Below are 26,167 nucleotides of genomic sequence, written 5' to 3'. Positions count from 1 at the left end.
ATCTTTAGATAAAAGTAATCTACGCCTGTAAAGCCCGACCGCTGAACAATCTCTCTGTGCTAGCTAGTCAATAATCTAACACACAATCTACGGCAGTCGGCTCGCAAATTCAAAGCTCGGGGAGTATTGATTTGCTGGCTTGAACAGTAGGTTGGGGCACGTCTCGGGCGATACAGCAGTTGTCAATTTAAACACCGGCGCTCGCTCAGTAATTCTACCTATATTATCGAAAAAATATTCTTGGGAGAAAATCGCAGAAAAATTGTGGCGCTGTGGAAGAAGCTTTTTTTGGTCAAGTTATTTTGTTAATAAGCGTTAATAGATACATAAGAATTTCCCCTTTGTCTGGCCTCTCGATATTGAAAAACCTTGTAAAGAGTCGCGTTGATATTAACTATCTTCTCTAAGCAGTAGACTTTAAATGAAATTGAGGCAAAATTATAAAGCCTTTGTAGCTGAAAACCCGGGAAATGTAAAATCTACTTTATTGTTCAACCAGTATGAATTGGGAAGTACTGCGTTAAATTGTTTTCATTCTTTATTGAAAGGCGGACAAAGTGTATTGTTTCAGCAGATCATGTAAACAGACAATTTAAACACGCATGTATATTTAAGTCCTTAATTTAATGTTCATTATTTTCTTTACTTTGAAATCGGCGTTTAATTTCTTGGCGATTTTAATTGCCGGTAGTAATAATTTACAACGCTTGATAAATGGGCCCATTCGTTCGCTTTGTGGCTGTACGTTTATTGAACCAAGCGACTACACTCGGTCTTTACAACGAGCTTGGGGAAATGGGACCAGTCTATTTGCAAATGCGGGGAAATGAAAATATGATCGTGTCGTCTTATTTGTCCGGTGTCACTAGTTGATGTGAGGTTACTTTTCTTTGGTTTTATTTTGGTTTCAGACTGCGAATATGTTAGAATATTTTAAGAAGCCTGATGTAAGCTTACGGCATTATTTTTGACGCACGTTTCGCACATGGTAGAGCCCAATCCCCCCGTTAAGCGTCTATTTTTAGCTACACACAAGTATTGAGGCGAAGTTTAATGTAAATGTAGAGAGAAAGAGGGAGTTTCAGTTTGAAGTCTTTATACATATAGCCTTTGTATGTTTTACAGGTAAAAATCGCACTCTCTCTATAGCTTATATTGTGACATATTCCGGCTGCTGGATTTTATCTGCTGGTAAAGTATTATGATACTCATTAGTTGACTGGCCTGCGACATGCGGTCTAGTCACAGCGGCTTTTATTGCGGGAAATCAATTAAAACCTAATTAAGCGTGATTTGGGGAAAGTAATTAATTTTAGGGACGCAAATTTAATTACATATAATTTTCAAACTGATTCAATCATTTATTTATTATTGTTTTATAAATTTTAAATGCGGAATGACACATGTGGGTACTCTATCGGATGCTTTGTTTTGTTGTAATCTAATACCGCAAAGTTCAAAAGGTTGTGATTCATTGTGCGTCTAATTGTTTTGCTATATCATTGATCAGCCAATTTTGTATTGACATTCCTTGCTACTTTCACTTTGGCGTGATTAATAGCTATAGTTTTAAACTTCCTGGCTATTCATTTGTGAATTAGGCACATGTAAGACAATTGACACCTGAATGGTGAGAGAGAATTAAATATAGTTCTTACGTCGACCTCGAATGCATAGGAGACTAAAATGTATATACAATTTATAAAGTTTCTTAAATGTCTTTGATCATTGTTACTTATAATTAGATTATTTGTTCTTTTAACAAATCATTTACAGAAGTAATGAATGTTGTTAGACATGTACGTTTTGTAGAAATATAAAAAGGAAATAAGAGTACACAATTTTATTTCAATAATTGTCAATCACAATTTTAATATACTTGGTCACAATTTGAGATGCAGTTTATATTTATGGTGATTAGCAATGTGTTTCATTTACATTTGCTGCTGTTTGTTTTTGCATAAAATGTATTTGTCACTTAGTTCTTTGTTGCATTTGTGTTATGTGAAGCACAAACTTTGCTGTAAGTGTGAATTTTAAAGTTGGAAGACACATTTAAAATAAGATCAATACATCTCAATGGGCGAAATATGATTTAGACTGGACAAATCTCACATGTTTCCAATGTAACAACAAGATATTAAAATATTGAGTGAACTTTGTTTGCACAGTTGTGATAATTTTGTGATCTTAACTTGTTAAAAAATAAACAATCATTTTTCTTTAGACATCCGGTCTCATACTGCCATTTTCTTATGAGCCAATTAATGTTTTGTTATTAAAAGTTATTTTAATGTCATAATAGTGTCATGTTTTCCTTCAGGGAATTTTTGAAGAACGTACTATGTAATAGCCTCACATTGTAAGATGTATCTGACTGTTCTATTATTAACAGAAATGCAGGATGAATTGCATTGTTGTGTGTTGAGTTTGTATATTGGTATTGTTTATTGTTTGGTCTTGATGAATGGGACTTTTTAAAGAAAGTAATATAGATATATCAGGGTCCATGCAAAGGGTCCTATCTCTATTTTAAGTATGGTTTATTTAGTCCTAATTTGACTGAAACAATCCTAAATCAAACATGACAAAGTCCTACATACCATTACATATTACTTAATGGGAAAATATTCAATTGTAAATCTTTGGTTATAGATCATGAATAAGGTGAATCATTAAAAATTGATATCACAAAAAATGTGCGTAAATGTGAACTTAAATAAAACTAGTTTTAGTTTATGCATGCAATATATATTTCCCAATATTCCACTTTTACAATGCAAAGTAAACCCAATCTTGCGTTTTTACTATGCACAATTGTGCAATATTTTACAAGTATGAGGGTTCCTTCTGATTCCCAAATTAATGGGCACATCTCACTGGCAAATTAATGAGTCTTATTGACAGCCAGAAGGGATAAGCAGCTTGTTGATGGATCTTAATAAAATTATGGAACCATTTAGGAAATCAACACTTATTAAATGTTTTGTGTGCGTGTTTTATGTCAGAACTCTTAACTTGTCCTATTGTTATAACAAAATACAAGATCTCAGTATAGTATCTAATTATGCAACACAAATACAAAATAAATATGTTATTTCTTAGAAAGGGAAGTAAACAGTTCTTGAATAAATCCACTTTGCTTGTCTATTTTGGGGGGGTTAAATTAATTGAATTTAAATGCCCTAATATTTGTCCTCAAATTGTTCATGCAATTATGGTGATTCTTTTATGACTCAATTATCTTGAACGGCTACTTCATTGTCGTTATTATGATATAGTTTTCCATAATGAATGGTTTACTCCCCCTTCATTCCTGCAGAGCTAATCACTAGTAAGACGTACAAATATCATGTCTTTTGTACCTAATAACCTCTCATTGAATAATAAGCTTTGATAGCCTTTAGGTTTCTGATTGTTAATCCCTTTGCATGCTGGGAAATTTGTCTTCTGCTAAAATGTTGTCTGCTGAATTTCTAAAATTAGCATTTTCTTCGATTTTTTTCAAAGAATACTATCAGAATAGCAAACAGTTTGGATCCTGATGAGACGCCACGTTTTGTGGCGTCTCATCTGGATCCAAACTGTTTGCAAAGGCCTTCAAAATTCGGTTCCCGCACTGAAAGGGTTAATTGCTGTCATGCTGATAAATTGTTTGCCACATGTTTCAGTTCTATATTATGTAATATTATAATAAACAATTTTAAATTTTATGTATAGAATACATTGTGTTTGATCTTTAATATTACAGAACATGAAAATGGCCTTGTGAGAGAAAAATCTGCTTTAAAATCTAGCGTTGTTTAAACAAGTATGAACACTTTAATACTACAGTGGTTCTCAGTTGAATCTTTATAAAAACCTATACACACACTCTGGTTTATGTGGTTGTCTTTACCTGAGCGAGGTCTGATAGCTAGCTTGATTTAACCTAGTGGGAACAGAAAATTGTCCTTTAGACACTGCCTGTATAGTTCTTTACTGAAGTACAGAAACAGGAAAATATTCTTCATTGCAAACTGTAATCATGAAAGTAACACTTTTACACTTAGGACATATTGTTTTACAGTCATGAATATGAATTTATTTTGATACCAGTAATATCTTATTGAAAGGTGTGTAAAAAACCAATGTTAAAAAAAGAGTACTAGTTTTCTCCCCTTAGCTAGTTAGTTTACAAGTGACATGAAATATAGTGCTGTAGTTTGTATTGAAGTCGTTATGTTATATAGAACTCATAATAAAAATAAATTTCAGACTAGATCTTGTCCATAGTTGGGAGCTGGAGAAAGGGTAAGAATAACTGAATAACGCCTTTGTGTTGAAAAATAGAGATTTATTTTAAGTGAAGAATTATGGTGCAACTTATTATCACCATCCTTGTTTTATGTACAGATTACCTCCCCTGGGGATGATGTAAAAGGGGAGGCAACTCCAATGCGTGACTCCTCGCGACCCGAGCCCTCTCCTGGATCTGTCGGGTCAAGGTCAAACACGCCTTCACTTTCGGGTATGTAGACATTTAATCACATAGTGTCTTACAAGGATTTCAAAAGATGACTCATTTGTATAAATAAGAGGTCAATATACGGCGACCGCATAATCGAAAAGTGCTATTTTCTTTAAGCATCGTTCAGACATGGATTAGGACGGAGGAGTTAAAGCTACAGATTCATATTTACCACCAATTATTCTCCAATTAATGCTGTACAATTTTAGTGTACTAAAACAGGACCAAAATTAATATTTTATAGTTCACATCTATTGCCAATTCTTCAGGAAACTTGGTCAGAACATATGTGGCAATTATATGTTGGTCGAGTTCCAAAATAGGGTCACATGGCCTAAAGATTGCTTAATGCCGGAAACCCTTCACTGCTGTCCATCTGCTACTGGGATGCTCAGAGTTAGAGCTTCTATTTACAATACAATAGTATTGCAGTATGACCAAAAATATATGTGCATTTAATTGCTACATAATAATTTATATGTGTAGACAAAGTGATGATTCTTCCCAACCTAAAACTGCCTCAGTATTAATGGATTACTTAGAATTATTTGAACTATCAATACATCGGAAATCAAATCCTTTTTGAATTTTTGATGCAAGCATACTGCTTTTTTCTAGAGCAGATAATCTTTGCATCATTTTGGAGCATACTTTGTTTGAGTACTTGTGTTCTGTCAGCTGCTATAGCATTGAGTGCTTGTGTTCTGTCAACTGCTATAGCATTGTAGTGTTTTTCCCAGGAGGGCAAAGGGGCATGGCGCATTACTTTCAAAAAGGGCATTTTAGCGCGCAGTTTAGGCAAAAAAGGGCAAAAACGTTCCCTGAATACCTGAATTACGGGGAAACATGTAATCGCATCAGAAGCAGTTGTGGAAAAAATAACATATAAACAAGCACATTTAATGGTAATAGATGTATTTAACTTACTATGATTTATATTAATATATTTACCTTGCAATGTACATTTAAGTTCCATGCTGTTTCAATAAACTGTACAGCACGACAAACATAATAAAGCAATATATGCATATGAATCTGATTATACACAGATCCACTAACATATAAATGAAACCATGTTTGTCTTATCCCATTTTCTAACAATAATCTCGACAGATGTTTAAAATAACATTGCGAGTAAATTGATCGCTAACAATATGCAAACACTCGTTTCCGTGACATACATCCACCGAGTAGATTACAAATAAATAAATAATGTTGTTGCTATCTAAAACATTTTTATGCATCGTTGATTATCACAGACATTTCATTTATTCCTTCTTAATGTATAATCTCCATCGTTAGTTCGATCGTTTACGACGTTATTTGCCATTTTTGCCGAGTCACAATTTAATTCTGTATAGTCCACCATGTTGATAAAATGTCAAATGATGTAAGCGACAGGTGCGCATAGCAACGTTAAATCGTATACGCGATTCGTATTTTGTTAAATTGGTATACGTCTCGGTAATGATTTCAATAATTAGATCTAATTATCTTAAAGACGAAAACGATAAAGAATAAATTTGTTCGTGAATTTAAAAGTAATTATGCGTAAAAATATATGTTTTGATATAACTGAATAATGCATGCAAAGCACAATTTCCACAAGAATAACATCGAGTTTTTCATCAAATGTCTCCGAAGTAATGATTATATCGTGGAGGAGTACACATTGCCGAGCGAAAAGTGCGCTTGGTATAACATAGCCTCCAGCATTATCGATTGATACTGACACGGGGTTATTCACGCATGACTAATTCACAGCTTTGGGGCAGCCAGTAAGACCTAATCGAGCACTGTTATAGATTAAATCTGCTCAATTAAATATAGTCGATTAGACGTTGACGCCTCTCGAGTAAATCAAGCACAGTCGGAGCGTCACAGACAATCAATGAAGCTGATTTTGCGGACCAAGTTAGATCGTAAGGCAAATTTCGTGGCGAAATTTGCCTTTGAAAAAAAGGGCGCGTGGCGAAATTTGCCTTTAAAAAGGGCAGCGTGGCGATCCGGGAGGGCGGCGTGGCTTTTCGCCACGCTGAAGTGGCCTGGGAAAAACACTACATTGAGTGCTTGTGTTCTGTCAGCTGCTATAGCATTGAGTGCTTGTGTTCTTCAGCTGCTATAGCATTGAGTGCTTGTGTTCTGTCAGCTGCTATAGCATTGAGTGCTTGTGTTCTGTCAACTGCTATAGCATTGAGTGCTTGTGTTCTGTCAACTGCTATAGCATTGAGTGCTTGTGTTCTGTCAACTGCTATAGCATTGAGTGCTTGTGTTCTGTCAGCTGCTATAGCATTGAGTGCTTGTGTTCTGTCAACTGCTATAGCATTAAGTGCTTGTGTTCTGTCAACTGCTATAGCATTGAGTGCTTGTGTTCTGTCAACTGCTATAGCATTGAGTGCTTGTGTTCTGTCAACTGCTATAGCATTGAGTGCTTGTGTTCTGTCAACTGCTATAGCATTGAGTGCTTGTGTTCTGTCAGCTGCTATTGAGTGCTTGTGTTCTGTCAACTGCTATAGCATTGAGTGCTTGTGTTCTGTCAGCTGCTATTGAGTGCTTGTGTTCTGTCTACTGCTATAGCATTGAGTGCTTGTGTTCTGTCAGCTGCTATTGAGTGCTTGTGTTCTGTCTACTGCTATAGCATTGAGTGCTTGTGTTCTGTCAGCTGCTATTGAGTGCTTGTGTTCTGTCTACTGCTATAGCATTTATTGTTTTTTCCACTGTTTTAGGAATGGGGCTGGGTCCCTTTGGATTAGGAAAAATCTTTTTATTTTTACTTAAATTTTGACATAAATGATTTCATTTTTTGCTACAACAAAAAAAAATATTGAGAATAAAAGTGATATATATATATTACATTAACTAAGGTTTAACTGATAGGACTAGATAGGAGATGAACTAAATGTTGAGACTTGTATAAAAATTTATGTATATATTTGTTTTTGGAAACCCTCCATTGGGAATTTAACGGTCCCATTTGGGAAAAATATATACTTTATATGTCCCCCAGTCTATACTGGGAGACATATTGTGTTTGCCCTGTCTGTTTGTTGGTTTGTTCGTTGGTTTGTTGATTTGTTTGCATCAAACTTTAACATTGGTTATAACTTTTGCAATATTGAAGATAGCAACTTGATATTTGGCATGGATGTGTATCTCATGGAGCTGCCCATTTTGAGTGGTGAAAGGTCAAGGTCGACTTCAAGGTCAAAGGTCAAATATATGGGGGGGGGGGACAAAGTGTTTCACAAATACATCTTGTTTGAATTGGAAAAGGGTCTTTTAACCGGACCCAAATTTGAATGAAAAAAACCCACTGGCATTTGAATTACCAGTATGTGATACAAGTATGTCGAAGACAATGTTCAGTTTGATAGGAATTACACAATAAACAAATGACATCTTGGATTTTCTTTAAAGAAATAATGTTACTGCAAATGGCATAAAGGTTGTTAATGTGCATGTAAATAATTATGCATGGGTAAAGTTAAATCCAAAATGATCTATTCATAGTAACAAATTAATACCCGTTGTGCATTTTCTCTCTGAAACTCCAAATATGTCAAACATTGTAGTTGCCTATGGGTACAAATAGTGTTGACTTAATGTTTGAGTGAAATAAAAATATAATCAAACTATTTTTACCAATTGTGTGGTATCCTCCGCTATTGATAAATATGGAAAATGTTGCTGGATGATAGTGTTATACATTCTGTTTTATTTTAATGGGCAATGAATCTTGCATATTGCATCGCTTAACTGACAGAGACAACCTGATCTCCGAGATTAACCACCACTTCCCCCATGTAGGAAAATGACAACTTGTCTGGGTGTAAACATGAAACAGCTCATTGAGGTTGATGGGCTAATAGATTTTATGAATGAGTGAGTTTCTTACATTGTGAGAAAATTCCCATCAGACTGGTTACTGGTTTATGGTTATGTTTTCTGTGTCAGAAATGTACTATTTGGTGATAAGTCCAGTTACGGAGATGAATAGTTATTGATGAGAAGCCAGTCTGGTTTGTCACTGACCAGTCAAGGCCATTAGGTTATGAACTATTGAAACATACAGTAATTGGTTGTTTGCTGTGAATGCAATATGAAGTGGGTTGTGTTTACAGATTTAAGGATGTTGTAGCAAGACTTGTAAAAGAGTTACATAACACAAAAATAGCCCTAGTCCAAAGCAGCATACAGTGTCTTATATAATCAATTCTTAAATTTGTTTAACTATCAACGTTACTTTTAAAAATTCCATAGGTTGTTAAAACATATTTTATCCAGATGAAAAAAAATGAAGATAATATTTAAATTGGTGGAAGCATTTTTATAGTGCAAATGAAGTCTAATGAGAAATGTGTGAATATAAATTTAACCCTTTCAGCGCTGGAACCGAATTTTAAAAGCCTTTGCAAACAGTTTGGATCCAGATGAGATGCCACCGAACGTGGCGTCTCATCAGGATCCAAACTGTTTACTATTCTGATAGTATTCTTTTTTTTAAATCAAAGAAAATGCTAATTTTAGAAATTCAGCAGACAATATTTTAGCAGATGACACATTTCCCAGCATGCAAAGGGTTAATGTGGGTGTTATAATTCAAGGCCACATGCTCAGTTTCAGATAACGCTTCCTCTATAGTGCACCAGACTAAATTTTAATTATTTTTTTTTTAAACTTCACAAATCTCTAAACCGCAAGGGTCAGGTGTTTAATATTTGGTGTGTGACATTGTATTCTGGTCCTCTACAAAGTCTGTTGAAATCATGGCCCTGGGGTCAAAATTGTCTTCACTCCAGTGGCCACATTGAACTATGTATAGACTTTCAGTCCAAGATAGCCATAGATCGATCATCTGGGTTTTGTTGTTTCAGAGATTTTAAAAGTTATTTCACTACAAAAGTCTATAGTTATATTATACGACCTTTTAGCATTTAATTAATTATAGAATCTAAGAAAAGTCTGATATGATTTTTATATTTAAGTTATCATAGTCATGATTATCCAAGGATCTGCGGTCATTGATTTAACTCTTGAAATAAATAACAGTCGATGTTTTAAACCTCTCACAGCCTGCATGTATTTGCACAGCCTTTGAATGGATGTCATTAAAAGCTAAGAGACTAATCTCTTGTGTATTAGATCTAATCAAAGCCTATCTGAATACAGATGAATGAAATGTTAGAAAGTCATGTTCTGTTATTATCGCTGGCATTTAATTGCATATTTCATCATTGTAAGTTCAATGAGACACATTATCAGATATTAAATTAATTATGTCATGACAAGGGAAAGGTGATTAGTGGCCCAGTTATTGCCTTCAGTCAGTAAATAGTGCTAGACAGCTGGGGGAAAACCCAATAGTTTGCATTAATGGTTCTGGGATAATAATCAAAGTGCATGCACACACTTGGGTTAAATGTCAAAAGAAAATAGTCCCCTGTGGATTGTTTGTCTTCCTATATTGTTCACGATTAATGTTTACAGTCCATTCATGGTCTTTATTGACACACAGTAAAGCATCTGTCTTAGATTGTTGAGATATTTTCATGTCAATATAATTATAGCCATAGGGGAAAACCATGACCTAGTTTCATTGCTTTTATTTCCTATCCAGGAATTTGACATGGGCTAATTATAGCTGTAATTGGCACTTGCTCAGGTCATGAAGGTCAAGTACAGGTGTTTATGTCAAGAATGCAGTGTGATTGTAGTAGAGATTAATGTCCAGGTGAGCTGGAAGCTGATTATAATACCATGGAGTGATCAGAATTAATTGTTTTAGATTAGAAGAAATAATTTAATAGCTGGTGGTGTTTATGCTATTACTTGTTAATGAATCTATTTGCAATGTTAACATTTGTTTGTGATGGTGAGAAAAGAAGAAATATATTAAAGAAGTAGAACAAGAACATAATCATCATTGCAGGATCTATTGCAAGGAGCTTATATAAACCTTGCTTGTAAGATGCATTCAAAAGGGATTTTTATGTCCCCCACTATAGTAGTGGGGGACATATTGTTTTAAGGTTGAAAATCACTACTAATTGCTTGCAAATTCACTTGGCTTTATAGAGTGCAATACTATAACTATTGGCTGGAGATATGTTGATGATTTTGCATTTATCAACCAAAGACAATTGTATAAATGAAAACAACACTGTCAAACTCAAAACATAAAACTGCATGTTCTACATTAAATGAATTTGTGCTACAATGTATTGATGCAAGATAACATGTTGTCAGTCATCCTTGCATGCAAGATCACATGTCAGTTTTCCCTGCAAGCAAGATCACATGATGTCAGTTATCCCTGTTCACCCCTATGTAGCCCGTCTTGTTGGTTTCAGGTTCGAGTCCTATGCCACCTCGGCCTCCGTCACAACACGATGGCAGTCAACCACAGCGCATGAGCCACTCACCAATGTCCTCTTCAGGTACAAACACCGATTGCTTAGCTCTAGGACTATGAATAGCTTAACTGTAGATTATTAAGCTTACAAAATTATTAAGTCGTTTTTATGCCCCCCGATCGAAAGATCAGGGGTATATTGTTTTTGTCCTGTCTGTCATTGTATGTGTCTGTTAGTGTGTGTCCCAAAACTTTAACCTTTCTCATAACTTTTGCAATATTGAACATAGCAACTTGATGTTTGGCATGCATGTGTATCTCATGGAGCTGCACATTTTGAGTGGTGAAAGGTCAAGGTCATCCTTCAAGGTCAAAGGTAAACAAAAATCAAAGCGGCACATTAGGGGGCATTGTGTTTCTGACAAACTCATCTCTTGTTTTTATAGACTTTCGAACTTCCCTTGAAAAGTACTATTTGTCTATGGCATGGCATAATGTGAAAAAAAAATTTCTATTTTGTTTTGGAGTTTTAGATGAAAACCTGGTCATAACGTAATAAAACTTGGAATCATAACATAACGAATTGACATTAATGTATTAATATGCCTTCTTAACATAGAAAGCAACATGTACAGATTTGAAAAAGGTAAGGTGATTGTTTGGTACAGATTTGGAATGTTTATCAAAACAAACACCTGATTTTCAAATTATATTGACACATATTTAATGGCTATACCTTTCATGGTCGTTAACACTTGTACACTGGTGCCCTTCTCCATGCTTCTTATTTTTCCGATGACTGACTTGTTTATCTGCCCTTGCAGGCTATAACCAGCAGATGATGCCCCCGCCCATGGGGCCCAACCAGATGGGCGCAGGATATAACCAAGGTACGGTATACACATATAAATACATACATTTAACTATGAGAAAATAACTAGGCAATGTTAAAAATGTGAGTAGTTGTACTCAAGATTACCTTCATATTTTTGAATGATATATTTGGATTTTGTAAGTAACCTTTATACTTAATTGAAATAAGTGCTGTTCAAAATTCTATATGGCACACATATGAGTTTTCAAAACGATATGTAAACATTATCCCATGTTTAGTTTGTCTAGAATGGCAAAATCTTATGGATTTGAACATTTATTTTCTTTGTCTAAAAATACTGTTGTACATGTTGTTAATTGCAGATAGTTTTTAAAATTTGGACATTCATTTTGCAAATGTTGATAGGTGTTAACAATGTACACTTGTATTCTATAAGTTCGTTAGGTATTGCAAGACTTCATGTACTAGTATTAACTGTACACTAAACATGATGACACCTCAAGTCCATGACTGAGTCAGTCTGAACACTTATGGACAAGTAGCACAGTTTTGTACACACTGTCACTTTTTAACGCAAGGAGTCTTTTTAATTTATACTGTTTCAGTCGTAGTATATAAATTATGTTAATGAACACAGTCAAGACGTAAGAGATGTTGTTGCTGTTACGTTTGACACAGCATAGTCAAACAAGACAAATAGGTATCTCGACAGTACCTCAAACTTTAATAATATTAATATAAACTTTGTTTTTGTGTCATCAGAAAAAGGGATTTCTGTGCTACCTAGCTGGGAAAGCGGCAGTCCCTTATATTTTCAGTCCATTTAAGAGATGTATTAATAGGTTTGCAAGGAATATTAGGTCTGGTTTTTATCACTACACTTATTTTAGCTGTTGGCATACTTTATTGGTTACAACTTTTTTAGCAGTTTTTGCAACAGGGACACATTATTCAATGTGTATCACTTATTCTAGAAGTAGTATGTGTATTTGTTTCCATGGTAACATGATGTTGGTGTATTTCAGGCAACTACCCAATGAGACAACCAGGCCCAGGTATGGGGGGAAACTTACCCCCAGAACATGTACAATGGCCCGAGCCAGATGGGACCAGGGGGTCAACACATGTACAGCAATATGAACAGAGGAAACTACAACATGTATCCCAACAGTATGATGGGAATGAACAATCAGTACGGGAACTTCAACGGCCCTGGTCCGGTTCCCAACTCACAAGGGGCTCCACCGGGCCCTAATGGCATGCACAACTCCGGGCCGCAGATGAATGGACCTGCACCTCATTCTAACATGAGACCTGTGAGTGGGGGCAGTGTAGGCTCTAATGGCCCCGTTGGGCCCCCAACACCCAGCGGGACTCCGATAAAAGGGGCCCAGGCAGCTGCGCAGGTTGCCATGGCAACAGCAGCAAGAACCCAGCAACCCCCGACACCGGGTCGACAGCAACCCAGCTCTATGGCACCCTCCTCACGGATGTACAATGGTCCGCCCGCCGGGATGCCCGTGCATGGCCCCCAGCATGGCATGCCTCCCCAGTCCATGAGCCCCCTGGGCCACATGTACCAGATGGGCAACATCCCACCCCACCCCCAGAACTCTGGGTCACCAGTGCCTCCGTCTAGTGGTAAAATGCATAATAATTCTAACAGTGTGAACAATTACGGTGGTGACGAACGGCCGCCTCCTAAGTCAAAAAAGTCAAAATCTTCACGCGGTGGCGGAGGGGGCGGGCATGACTCGGTGAATAACAATATTCAAAACAATTCAATAGCATCGCCACACATGCCAATGCCCAGCCCTGGGATGAGTGATAATAATTCCCAGGGTCCCCGCCCCTCCTCCACGCCCGCTTCTACTCTCTCTGACGCAGGATCTCAATCTAACGACTCTATGGGACCATTGATGAACAATGACAGCGGTACCGGGCAGGTCCACTCTGGTCACCACGGTGGCCATGTGAACATGGATAATAACTCACCTGCCTCTTTTACAAATAATATCCACGAGCATACCATAAGAACTGTTGCTAATGCAGGAGGTAGGAAATACATCAGTAAGGAAAGCTTTACTTATTAATATTAATACATTATTATCCCCCGCCATAGGTGGAGGGATATTGTTTTGGCGTTGTCCGTCCAACTGTCTTTCTGTCCTTCCGTCTTTCCATCCGTCCGTCCGGCACTTTTGTGTCCGGAGCCATATCTTGGAAGTGCTATGGCGGATTTCAACGAAACTTGGTATGAGTATATATATGGATAAGAGGATGATGCATGCCAAATGGCATTGAACACCATCTGTTAATAACAGAGTTATGGCCCTTTGTATCTTGAAAAAATGCTTTTTACTATAGGCTCTTTTGTGTCCAGAGCCATATCTTGGAAGTGCTTTGGCGGATTTCATTGAAACTTGGTATGAGTATATATATGCATAAGAGGATGATGGCCCTTTGTATCTTAAACAAATGGTTTTTTAGCTGAGTGTCAAATATAACACTTTTGTGTCAAGAAGCATATTGGAGGGGGATATCAATTCAACGAATTTGCTTGTTAACATCATTTTAAGGTTTGGTTTCTTTATTTAGGGGTATTATTTCAATTAAAAACTTTGTTTCTGAAATATTTGTGAAAGAAAGTAACAAACATTTGTTGCAGTAGTAATCTTGACAGTAGTCATATTGCAAATGTGTTATCCTGTACGAAACTGGATTTAACATAACATTTTAATTTTTAATTGTCATTGTATGATTTTACATTTACATGTATGTAGCTAGAAACTGGTTTTTTTTCTGATAAGTCAAACATTTGGTGGTGTAAATATCTTGAACATCCCTCAAAGTTGTCCATTTATGTCCAGCAAGTCAAACAATTTCTATTGCATGAAAACTGAAAATAAGTGTGGCCATTATGTGAGCCAATATAGATAATTGCTTTGAAAAATCTTTAAAACTAAAGAAAAACAACAAAATGCAGTATTTGTAAATACTACATCCAACTCCTAGATGTTAGTACAGGAAATTCCTTGTATTTGATGCCCTATATTTCTATACTTGTGTTAACAACACATCCACGGTTTCCAGTGGAGACGAACACCATGGTACGCAGAGCATCACCAGCCCTGTGACAAGCCTCACCACGGAGATGGTGCATAGCAACGACAGCCATCCCTGTCCCCGTCCTCCAGAACTGCATCCCTACCCCTCAGCCCCACCCCACTGAGGACGTTGTAGGAACCACCAGAGAAAAAGAAGAAATCTTCGGTATGGCGGCTTTGTTCCTTCTCCTCTATGCCTGACATTATATCGAAACCAGTGAATAGTTTAGCTACCAATTTATACCAGTGACAGATTGTTCCCAAATAGTTTACACAATTTGTTTAACATTTTACAAATTAAAGATTGTTATTACATCTCAATTTGTTTCACATTTCAGCACTGTTTGACAATTGCTGAATGTTAAAATTTGTGAAATTGAATGATAATTGAAAAATAAGGAGTACTTAGATGAAATGTTATTACAACTATTTGGGAACAAAATGTACTCACTATCAGCACATTTAACTCCTAATATTGAAGATCAACCAGTCCTGCTAATTTCCTTTCTGTAGATATAACTTCTCAAACAATATGCTAATAACCTTTTTGTCTGCCTTTTGTAGGAGTTTACATTGTACTGGATATTGTCATCAAACTGGCATATGAGCCTTGTTCTTGGAAAACTGGGCTTAATGCACATGCGAAGTCTTCCCTGATTAGCCTGCGCAGTGCGTTAGATGCTTATCTGGGATGGCACTCTCCGCTAGTACTGGATTTTTGTTTAAAAAGAATCCATTTAAACCAAAAAATCCATATAAGCAGAGAGTGTCATCCATGATTAGCCTGTGCAGACTGCACAGGCTAATCTGGGACGACACTTGACTTGTGCATAAAGCCCAGTGTTCCCAAAGCGAGGCTTAATTAAGTTATGTTCCGTATGATTCTGAATCACTGTTGCTTTTTAGGAGGGTCTGGGTATTAGCCAGTTGCCCTATTCGCGGATAGCCCCCTCCCCGGATGGCGCTAGCATAGCGTCATCAGGCACGCACGAGGATATAGATAATATAGGCAGCCCCTGTGGCGTGTCGAGTACAGTAAGTGGCATGAGCGCTACATGCCGTTCTGTTGAACACTGTGTACTGTATTTATCCAGCCTAGAGGGAACGAAACCCCCACAGCCTGGTGGTTGCATCGCTTAGTCTTGTTCTCATGTTTATTTAGTTGTTTTTTATTTTGCACTCTTGATATTTCCTACAGAAAAGTATATTTTTTATTATGCTTTCTTTTCATGGTTCAGTTTAAGTTTTATCTGATTCTCTGTATTAGTTTTTAAATTGGAGAAGGGAGACAACTCTGTACATTGTATTAGTTATTATCTTTGTCAAGGGAGACAACTTCTTGAATTGCGTTCACTGGGCATTTTCTTGGTTGAGTTAAACAGCACTTGTTTTGTTTTTTATGCAACATCAATAAGTATGAAATACTTCCCTTGTTTTGAAGGAAAACGAAAATATTTGTTATTTCCATATTTTGCCATAGAACTTAGAAGCTGATTGTGTACTTTTCTGTACAATTGAGAGAGTTTGAGTATGATGTGTCTGTGACTGTGAAGTTGGAATGTTCTGTTGACAGTCCTGTTAGACATTTTATTGTTGTAGCCCGTGTGCAAAAGGCATCAGTATGTTTGATAGTCCTGTATATGTATGGTCTGTGTCATCACATGTAGATTGTAGGGTATTGAATATGCATTTGTGTCAGTCCTGAAGACAATTTATTATTTGATTTAAAATATCCCTCTTAGACTAGATTCTTACTTTAAGAATAGCTTTTTTTCACCAGGTAATCTTCAATACTTGCTAAGCCATCCAAAATGTAAACTTGTATCCATAACAATAATTGGACTAATTATCCTGTTTGAAAAAAATATTCTGATTTCAAATGCTTCACATAAAGTTTGAGTTATGTAATTTGTAAAGTGTTGAGAAAATACACCTGATCGAGTGTACAACTGATGTATCTGCTGATTGTTCTTACAGCAGATAGCACAGTTTGCTGCTCTTGGCCTGATCTAGTCCCTTCACGGGAACTGAGCTATTGTCTTGATTCTGCATGATGTTTCTTGTTTCTGTTTCACCAGAGGACCTCACTGTTCTTCATGCATGATGTTTCTTGTTTCTGTTTCACCAGACGACCTCACTGTTCTACATGTGCATGTGTCGTATAGTATGGTTCTTTGTACTTTTGTCAACTTTGCAGCATTGGGTGCTGAACTGCGACTTTTGGCATGAATATACACATGATGTTCATCGCCTATACTTCATTTTGTTGTCTGTTCAGTAACATGTGTCCGTAGCATTGTCTGAAGCATAGAGCCTATATTACTTGAGACTGTTATTTACTATCTGCTTGGTCATTTGACAGTATCAGAAGCAATCTAAAATATATATTTAATGAATATACAAATTGCAACAAACTGATATTCCAATAACTAAATATTAATTTGTAATGCTGCCAAACTTAATTTACTATAAGTATGAAACAAATTTTCATGTTTCATCAGCTGTTTTCATAATATAATTTTACAAATTCAATATTGTTCATTCTATTAATTAATCTAATATACAGCCAACTTGTCATGTTCATTGGCTGCATGAAGCTTGTGACCTTCTTTGTTCATAGTTCTAGTTCTAATAGTTTCTAGTTTCATGTTTTGTACAATTGTCAAAGAAATGTTGTTTTTCTCTTTTTATGTGCATGTCACTAGTCTCGTTATTCATCGTAAATCTTTTATGGCACGTTTTATTTAATTGAGTATTCTTATGAAAACAATCTCTGATGGAACATGAAAACTTTTCTGTATGCAAATATCATTTAAAATGAACTTTTAATAATAAAATTGAAGTAGATGTCAAATGTATCATCAAATTATTTTTTCACATTGTTTGGTTTGTAGTTAAGTTCACATTTCTTGCTACTTCTTTAATAAACCCTGTGAACCAGTGAAATTTTACCTTGTAACATCATCTGTCATAAATTTCAATGACAGAGCTGCGTTCGACAGAATAATCAGGGTTTGCAATAAAATATACGCTGTAATATATTTATGAGTAGCGCCGTGGGAAATCCAGGCTAAATGCATATGTGTAAATTGTGGGCCAAGATCAGCCTGTGTGCTCTGCAAAAAGCTAGTTTGGTAGACCCTTTTCGCTTTTATGGAATTGTTTGATTATAGGATGTCTTCAAAATGAAAATCCATTCTAGGCCGAAAGTGTCTTCCCTGGTTAGCAAGTGCAGACTACAAGAGTTAATCTTAGACCATTAATTAGGCATGTGAATAAAGCCTGGTTTTTCTGGCGGGTTTCTCATAAATATTCCTTTTGACATTTAGATACTACCTTGACTTTGGCATTTGCCATTGCAAATGAGGATGACAATGGTACATAATGATTAACTTCCAAGCTTTTCTAAATGCAAACCTGGGGCTGACAAACTCACTTATTAGCCATAGCAGCTTGACCCTTTCGTAATTTATCACATCATGCTAACCTGAGTTACCTCCCCTACTTGTAGAAGTCCGGTGCGACCGCTGGCGACTACACCAAGCTGTACGAGATGGGGATGGAGCCGGAGCGTAAGATGCTGCTGGACCGACTCGTAGCCTTTCTGGAGGAGAAAGGGACGCCCATCACAAACATGCCGGTGATCAGCAAGCAGCCAATCGACCTCTACAGACTCTACCTGATTGTACAGGAGAAGGGCGGAATGGTTGAGGTATGGTGTATGAGCCACACCCTGGGAAAACAGGGCTTAATACTGCATGTGTGTAAAGTGTTCTGCATGTGTGTAAAGTGTTGTCCCAGAGTGCAGTCTGCACAGGCTTATAAGAGACAACACTTTCCGCGTTTGTATAGAATTTTTCATTTAAATGAAGCACCTTGACACAAAATCCACTATATGCAGAAAGTAATGTCCCTGATTAGCCTGTGTGGACTGCAATCTGGGACGGCACTTAACGCACATGCAGTATTTCCCAGAGCTAGGCTTCTATTTTACATTTCAGTATCATGTTTACAAATTGCTTGAATTAGAAAAGGTTCAATATATAAATTATGCAAGATGTCTCTGCATGCTGTAGTGTAGATACAGTTATAGTGTAGTGGGACACTGATTGACTAGTTATAAACGGAAGTAGTATATAATATCCATTTTGTATGGACAACATGTTTTGGGTGAAGAACACATCATATTCAATGGGTGAATGGCCCACTCATCAATAAGATGTACTGTTACACCTCTGCTTTGTTTTCACACCAACCATTATGATTATGCTTTGTCTCGTTGACCGGTTCTGACCGGTATTGTTGTAGACTGCGTATCAATTTATTGAGTTGAATAATAGAAGAACGTATTAAGCACAGTCTACAGCTTAAATGGTTTACTATGTGGAACGTTAAGAGACAGGTGTAGAAACAATGCACTGTACGCGACAAACATTTCCTGAGAAGTGCGGAAAATAAACTATTAATCGGCATCATCTGTCGAAATCCGTACATTACCAATTTGTAATTATGCTAATTAGTAGATATTTGTAAGCCAATCACATTGTTATTTACTTAATAAATTTTCCAATCAGGTCTGTTTGTTTGTTTTAAATTGACGTGTTTTAATTTTTTCAGCTCATTATGTATCATAATCGAGTCAGATTTCCTTAAGCGTACATGCAGAAATTAAAATGTCAAAACGAAAAGTGTTAACGTTGAACGAGAAAATTCGGGTTTTGGACGTAAAATCGCAGATAAGTTTGGAGTCGATAAAACTCAAATTCAGAACATTCTTAAGCGTAAAGCCGAGGTGCTTAAAGACGTGGAAAATAATGTGTCAGGTGAAAAAAAGTCGCGAAAAATATTTCCACTTCTATGTTGTTTTTGCAAATAAATTTGTACACACAATTCATTTATAATAAATGATAATTTATAATAAGTGAAAAAATAAAACACATTATAAGTAAAATATTGTTTATGTATTGTGTTTATATTCATTTTATTATAAAGTTAAAATCATTGTTGACAAAAGAGATTATCCTTCATATAGATTAAAATTGAGGGTAAGCATTCTTCCAGAATGGCCTTTTTTATTTAAAGACCATTTTATTAAGAGACCACTTTTGATTACTCCCTTAAGTGGTCTCTTAATTCAAGATTGACTGTATTCATAAATCAACAAATCTGAACCTTGGTATTTCTGTGCACTTGTCAACAATTGACATATTTACCAAAAAAATATATCAATCTTCAAGATTGCATGAGGTCTCTGTTTCTCTTTAAGCCATCATTATATTTGAACCTCGCTTTCGGAAAAAAGGGTTCAATCTATTGTACATAAAGTGCTTAAAGTCTGCACAGGCTAATCAAGGACAGACCTCCTCTATTAATTGGTTTGTTTTTTGGAAGTCTAAGTGAAAATCCAGTTTAGGCAGTGTCATCCCTGATTTAGTTTAAACCTATTTATTTTAGCTCGGGTCTGTTTCCTGGGCCTAGAACCAGTACTTGGTGTCTATATGGGAGATCGAAAGAACGCTCCCACAGCGGGGATCGAACCCGTGACCTCCCGGTGGCTAGGCGGACCACGGCGATCTTAGTCATCCCTGATTTGCCTGTGGGGACTGCACAGACTAATCTGGGACGACACTTTACGCCCATGGTATTGTTTTCTCAGGTGACAAAAGCCAAGAAGTGGAAGGAGATCTGTGGTCTTATCAACGTCAGTGGTTCTGCTAGCGCTGCATTCACGCTCAAGAAGAACTACATCAAGTTTCTGTTTGCGTACGAGTGTCGCTTTGACCGCGGCAACATGGATCCTGCCCCTGTACTGGCTCAGATGGAGAACGACCTGGAGCGTAAAAGGGCCGCCAAGCACCGACAGAGGGCTCCCTCGCCAGGTGAGCACAATGGTAGGGCCATATAGCAGAGTTTCTGACTTCAAATCATGTGGATTGATGATCGGATTCCTCCCTTGTTTGGGTATAGGTCATTAACCCTTAACCACTATGAAGCGCTTTTTGACTCGTTTTGGAGTCCCTTAGAAAATGTAATTTAAGGCCTTTCTTAACAGATTCAGTTTTAAAGACTTCATATCCATCTGTAAGATTTTGAAGAGCAGCAAACAGCATAAAACCTGAGTAACTCGCAGGTTGTTCTTGTGTGGCTTTATATCATCAAGTTATTTCTACAGCCGTTCACTCCCTACCTCAGATTCAAGTTTTCAGTTTTGTGTGAGAAGACAAACTAACCAAGTTTTAAGGACTGGATATACTGCAAACAAATACAAACAAACCCACTTCCTGTTTGGGGTATTTTATGATGTTTTGTGAAGCGTCATCGTTCATGTATCGGTATGCATATATAACTTATTATAGCTGTGGGCTTATCAGAAGAGTATGACATGCTTTGAGTAGCTGTGTATTCCGGTGATGTGATTGCAGAAGACGTTTGTCTTTATAATCACTGTTCATATCTTTTTAAAGAAAATACTTGTTTTTAACAATGATTGTTAATGTAATTATCTTTATGTTTTGTTATTGATAAAAAAGTTTAAAACAGTTTATTGTTTATCCAATAGACATTTGTCCATGAGTATACAGCACATAAATGTTATGATTAGCAAGATGCCTCAGCAACGCTGATATCTCCATATCTTCCTGCAGGTTCACAGGGCTCCCAGGATGGCCTGCCTAACCAGTTCATGTCCAATGAGCCTCACATGGGTCACATGGGGCAGGGCATGATGGGAGGTCACATGATGAACAACATGGGGCCGCACGGTGGGCCCATGATGGGGCCAAATGGCATGGGCGGGCCGCACCATATGGCGCCCGGAATGCAAGGGCCTGGTCACATGATGGGATCCATGGGGCCTCAGAACTACGGTGGTAGCTATGGAAACATGATGCAGGGACCGGGTCCTGGACCGAACATGATGGGCCAGGGACCTCAAGGGATGATGGGACCTGGGGGCATGCAGGGTGGCCCTATGATGGGGAGTATGGGAGGGCCTCCCCAGGGGGGAATGATGGGCCCCAACAATATGGGCCAGCATGGCATGATGGGAAACATGGGCAACATGCCTCCCAACAGTATGATGCCCCCCAATATGATGTCAGGTGGTAACATGGGTGGTATGATGCCCCCCAGTGGCCAGATGAATGCCCAACCCTATGATGCGAGGTCACAGCATGCAGCAAGGGCCTCCTTCTGGGGCTGCTATGATGCCTCCAAACAGCATGGGCAACACCAGCATGCCCATCAACATGCAGATGCCTAATGACAGTGTGTCTTGCTTAGATCCATTCGCTGACGAGCCTTATCACAAGTCCAACCCCAACCAACAGCAGATGCCATATTCAGGCATGCCGCCAAACTCCGGAGCTCATGACTCCAGTTCTCCAATGCCCCCTGCAAGTGGAGCGATGCCTCCTAACAGTTCCTCGATGATGCCCAGTGCTGGTGCTCCTATGCAGTCTGGCCACCCGCCACCCCACAATGCCATGGCCCAGTCAGGGGGCAGCCCTTACCCCGCCCCTAACAGCACACCAGCAGCTCAGGGCTCCTACATGTCTCTCCATTCCAACTCCATGCCTATGAATGGTGGCCCCTTGCCTCCAGCGTCATCACAGGGCTCTGACTACCCACCTCAGTCACAGCCCCCAGGCTTTGACTCCATAAACTCGGATTCTCAAGAAAACAGCTTGGACGTCCCTCCATCCTCTATGTTGATGTCCCAGAACAACTCCAGTATGCCACCCAACAGCCAATACAATGACACAGCCATGACGCCAGTGTCCAATACATCCATGCAGCCTAATATGCCCATGTCCAGTGAACAGCCTATGTACAGCCAGAGCCAGGATAGTAACAGCAATAGCAGCCTACCAGACTATTCTGGACCTGGGACCAGTCAGTCTGCAGGTCAGCCTGGCATGGACATCTCATCTAGTCAGTTTTCTAACGCATCCAACACTGCAGGCTCCACGGTGCGCCAGTTTCCATTTGGGGATAACCAGTTTAACAAGCCGGAAAGGTAAAGCAAAGAAGCAGTATTTAAAATACTTTTATAGGAATGTAATAGAATTGAGTTCTTCAGAATTAGAATTTCTTACATAATTTCACAATAATTTGAAAGAGTTTTAAGTTATACGATCTACATCTTTCATTCAAGAAACATTTTTATTCCCATTATATCACCATCACATAATCTTTGTTGGTTTATGCTTATCTCATCAGTACACGAGGTTCTTTTTTCAGGTGTTTTAAGCCTTCTTAGAAAGACTTGCTGTTCTTTGCTCTGTGTCTGTGACCTATTTATCTTATACTCTTCATTTACATTTCAGGTTTGACCAGGGTTCTCCCAGCATGAGCAATTCTTGCAACACGCCAATGTCCCAGGCCCCCATGATGAACCAGCCACCCATGGGCATGAACCAGGCTGGCCCCATGGGACCCCAGGGCCCAATGGTGCCTGGCCAGAACATGATGGGCTCCCAGCAGCCACCCATGGGCCCGGGCCCTATGGGTCCTCAGGGGTCAATTGGTCAGCAAGGCCCGATGCAGGGACCCATGACCTACCAGCAGTCGGGCGGCATGCCACATGGTGGCTACATTAACCCTCAGCAGCAGCCTGGCATGGACCAAGGTCACAGTGGTCGCTATGGAAACCAGGCACCGGACCAGTATGGACAAGGGAACTACCACAATCGCATACCCATGATGAAAACTGACCAGTACCAGGGATATCAGGCCGGGCAGTACGGCAGTCAACCGATGCCAGGTTACAGCACACCCAACAAGATGTACCCAGACAATCGGAAAGACTTTAATTCACCAGGTACGTATCATGTTTGTGCTTGTCTTGTCAATGTTGCTTTATATTGTTCCTAATGGCCTGCAGATCTGTATGTAAAGAATTGGTTTTTTGTAACCAGGATATTCACATTTTGTATTGTAAGTGTAACAAAGAGTAACAAAGATAATTGTTTGTAGCAGTGATTTGACAACATTTTCTGCCAGCAGTACCAATGTTCTGCAGGTCAGTAGCTTGGTGATTAATCCTGGTGCCCTTTAAATGTGTGAGGCTTAGTGCATTGCACTTAAATCTTCATCAAATAAAATCAAACTCTTTTTGCGTAAAATTTTAATTTCGAAAAAAATCATTATCATAACTTCCAAACTTGTTAAATAAACACAAGTAAGTCTTTTATCGGAAGACATTTCTGGGCTTTTTAACAGCATATAACAGTCGATGTAGCTCAATGGGGTTCACAGGGTACTCTGACACTTCGTCGAACTACTCCACCCCGTCCCGCAATCCCTACTATGATCCGTACAGTGCGGAGAATAACTTTGGTAGGCTCACATGTATCTGTGGTTAGATGCACAGTTTGCGTTTTGTGCTATACTATTGGTCAATGAAATTAGCAGACCTGCCAAGCTAGCCCGAATGTTTATATGAACCACGTGATGCGATAATGGGTCTTATGCCAGATGTGACCAGAGTTGCTCCTGACCGGCCTTCACATCCAGGTCAGGAAGAACCCTGTTCTCTAAAGTAACAGAAGGTTTCCTGGTCTCTTTAGCTGACAAGTTATCTGACAAGTTATCTCCAGACCGTGAATGTGCTGGCCTCATATGGCATTAGACCCATTTTGCTAGTGTGCGGCTCCAATGATTATTATTCAGAGCAAGAAAATGTAACAAGTGATTGAATATTTTCCTGGAAGTTATTCTGAGAACCAGTCAAGGGCATGTTGGCCTGTGCTAATTTCAGCCACTGTGTAAACTATACACTGTATGTGTTTGTGTTTGTGACAAATAACCAGCAGCTCAATGTCTTGGCGTCCAGGTCTACTTCTTGTCTTCTGTACATGTGTTTACAATGTGCTGTTTGCTCACCTACTTTTACAGCAGTTTATTCATTGAAGTCTTTATTTATGCAACAAGACTGTCTTTATCACTTTAAAGATTATGCTTTTAAAAGAATCTTCAATGGCCTATTTCTTATATGTAATCTGTTGTTAAAAACATGGAATGTCCTATACAAAAAATGTATGTGAAGTACTTTTAACAAAACATTTTTACCTAACATAAAAGTTTAACAGGTGAAATAATTTATTTAAAAGTAAATCTTCCAATCAATTTTCAAAAGATGTAATTGTCTTATGTCTTTCTTAGTCTTACAGTACTGGAAGTAACAGCACTGTGTTGTTGCGTGTTATTATTCAGAAAAATTTCAGTTTGTTTTTGTTCACAGCTCCGTATGGTTCGCAATCGTACGGTGGTCCGCCCATGATGACGTATGGGGACCCCCCCAATACGCCCCATTATCAGTCGGCCCAGCAGTATAATGATTATAACGATCCCTCGGCAGCATCCAATGCTGGTATGCAGTTGAGAGTGATGACTTCTCTCCCTTGGGTTTGTGCATTATGGGATATAGCCCGGACACCATTTTACCTTAAGTTAACCTTTATCTTGGAATATCTAGCATATTTCTCCATTTAGATGGAATTGTTATTTTCTGTATTTAAATAATAGCTGAATTTGTGAAAGGATTGTAGAATAAAAATTACAGTATCTTTATAAATAGGGCATCCTAAATAATGTGAAAATAATTTTCAACCAAAAGTGTGTCTTGGCTATTCTTTGCTGTAGTGCCCAAAACCAATATTTTGTAATTTCAGTCACAGATATTTCATAAAGCACTATTTTCTTAAATGAAATAATGTTGTAAATATAAAATGTTCATCAAAACAGAAATCTTAGTACTAATATGACATATAAGACCATGTCAAGAATGGCTCATAGTGAAAATAGCTTTGTGGAAATAAGAATCCACCCTATCGATGCTTGTTTTTATGTAATAGTGATATCTGTGACTGGAATACTGAAGGAGAAAGGTTATGTTTCTCTAATGTATCACTGCTAGATGTGTGGCCAGTATTTACTGTGCGAGTTTGTCATTAGATTTGGGCTGTGCTCTGTGAATAAGGGGTTTAATGCATTTGCGTAAAGTGTCGTCCCAGATTAGCCTGTGCAGTCCGCACATGCTAATCAGGGACGACATTTTCTGCTTTTATGATATATTTTGTTTCAAGAAAGTATCTATTTAGCAAAAACCAAGTTTAGGCGGAAAGTGTCGTTGCAGACTGCACAGGCTAATCTGGGATGATACTTTACGCACATGCATTAAACCCCTTTATCACAGAGCACAGCTCTTTTTATTTAGTGCGCTTTCACCTGTCATTAAGATTTCACTTCTTCAACAACATATGTTTTAGCTCCCCAATTGTTTCATACCTTTTATAACAGATTTTACCACATTTCCCCTACATTCCCCACCTTTCGATGTTAATTATATAAATTTCCAAGTT

General features: G+C 37.9%; 1 protein-coding gene across 1 annotated transcript in view; it reads left to right on the top strand.

The window, feature by feature from the left end:
• Positions 1-26,167, top strand: part of LOC127849858 (trithorax group protein osa-like) — a 52,163-nt gene that overhangs the window by 15,073 nt on the left and 10,923 nt on the right. Inside the window, 14 exon segments of the mRNA XM_052382610.1 lie at positions 4,396-4,510; positions 10,861-10,947; positions 11,687-11,752; positions 12,739-13,767; positions 14,791-14,807; positions 14,941-14,970; positions 15,711-15,839; positions 18,316-18,516; positions 20,461-20,695; positions 21,449-21,974; positions 21,976-22,821; positions 23,132-23,625; positions 24,027-24,143; positions 25,048-25,176. Coding sequence (XP_052238570.1) covers positions 4,396-4,510; positions 10,861-10,947; positions 11,687-11,752; positions 12,739-13,767; positions 14,791-14,807; positions 14,941-14,970; positions 15,711-15,839; positions 18,316-18,516; positions 20,461-20,695; positions 21,449-21,974; positions 21,976-22,821; positions 23,132-23,625; positions 24,027-24,143; positions 25,048-25,176 — 4,021 coding nt within the window.

This window comes from Dreissena polymorpha, chromosome 11, assembly GCF_020536995.1.
Source record: "Dreissena polymorpha isolate Duluth1 chromosome 11, UMN_Dpol_1.0, whole genome shotgun sequence".
Lineage (NCBI taxonomy): Eukaryota > Metazoa > Mollusca > Bivalvia > Myida > Dreissenidae > Dreissena > Dreissena polymorpha.
Note: the sequence above shows the minus strand (reverse complement) of the source record. Positions and strands in the feature narration are given on the sequence as shown.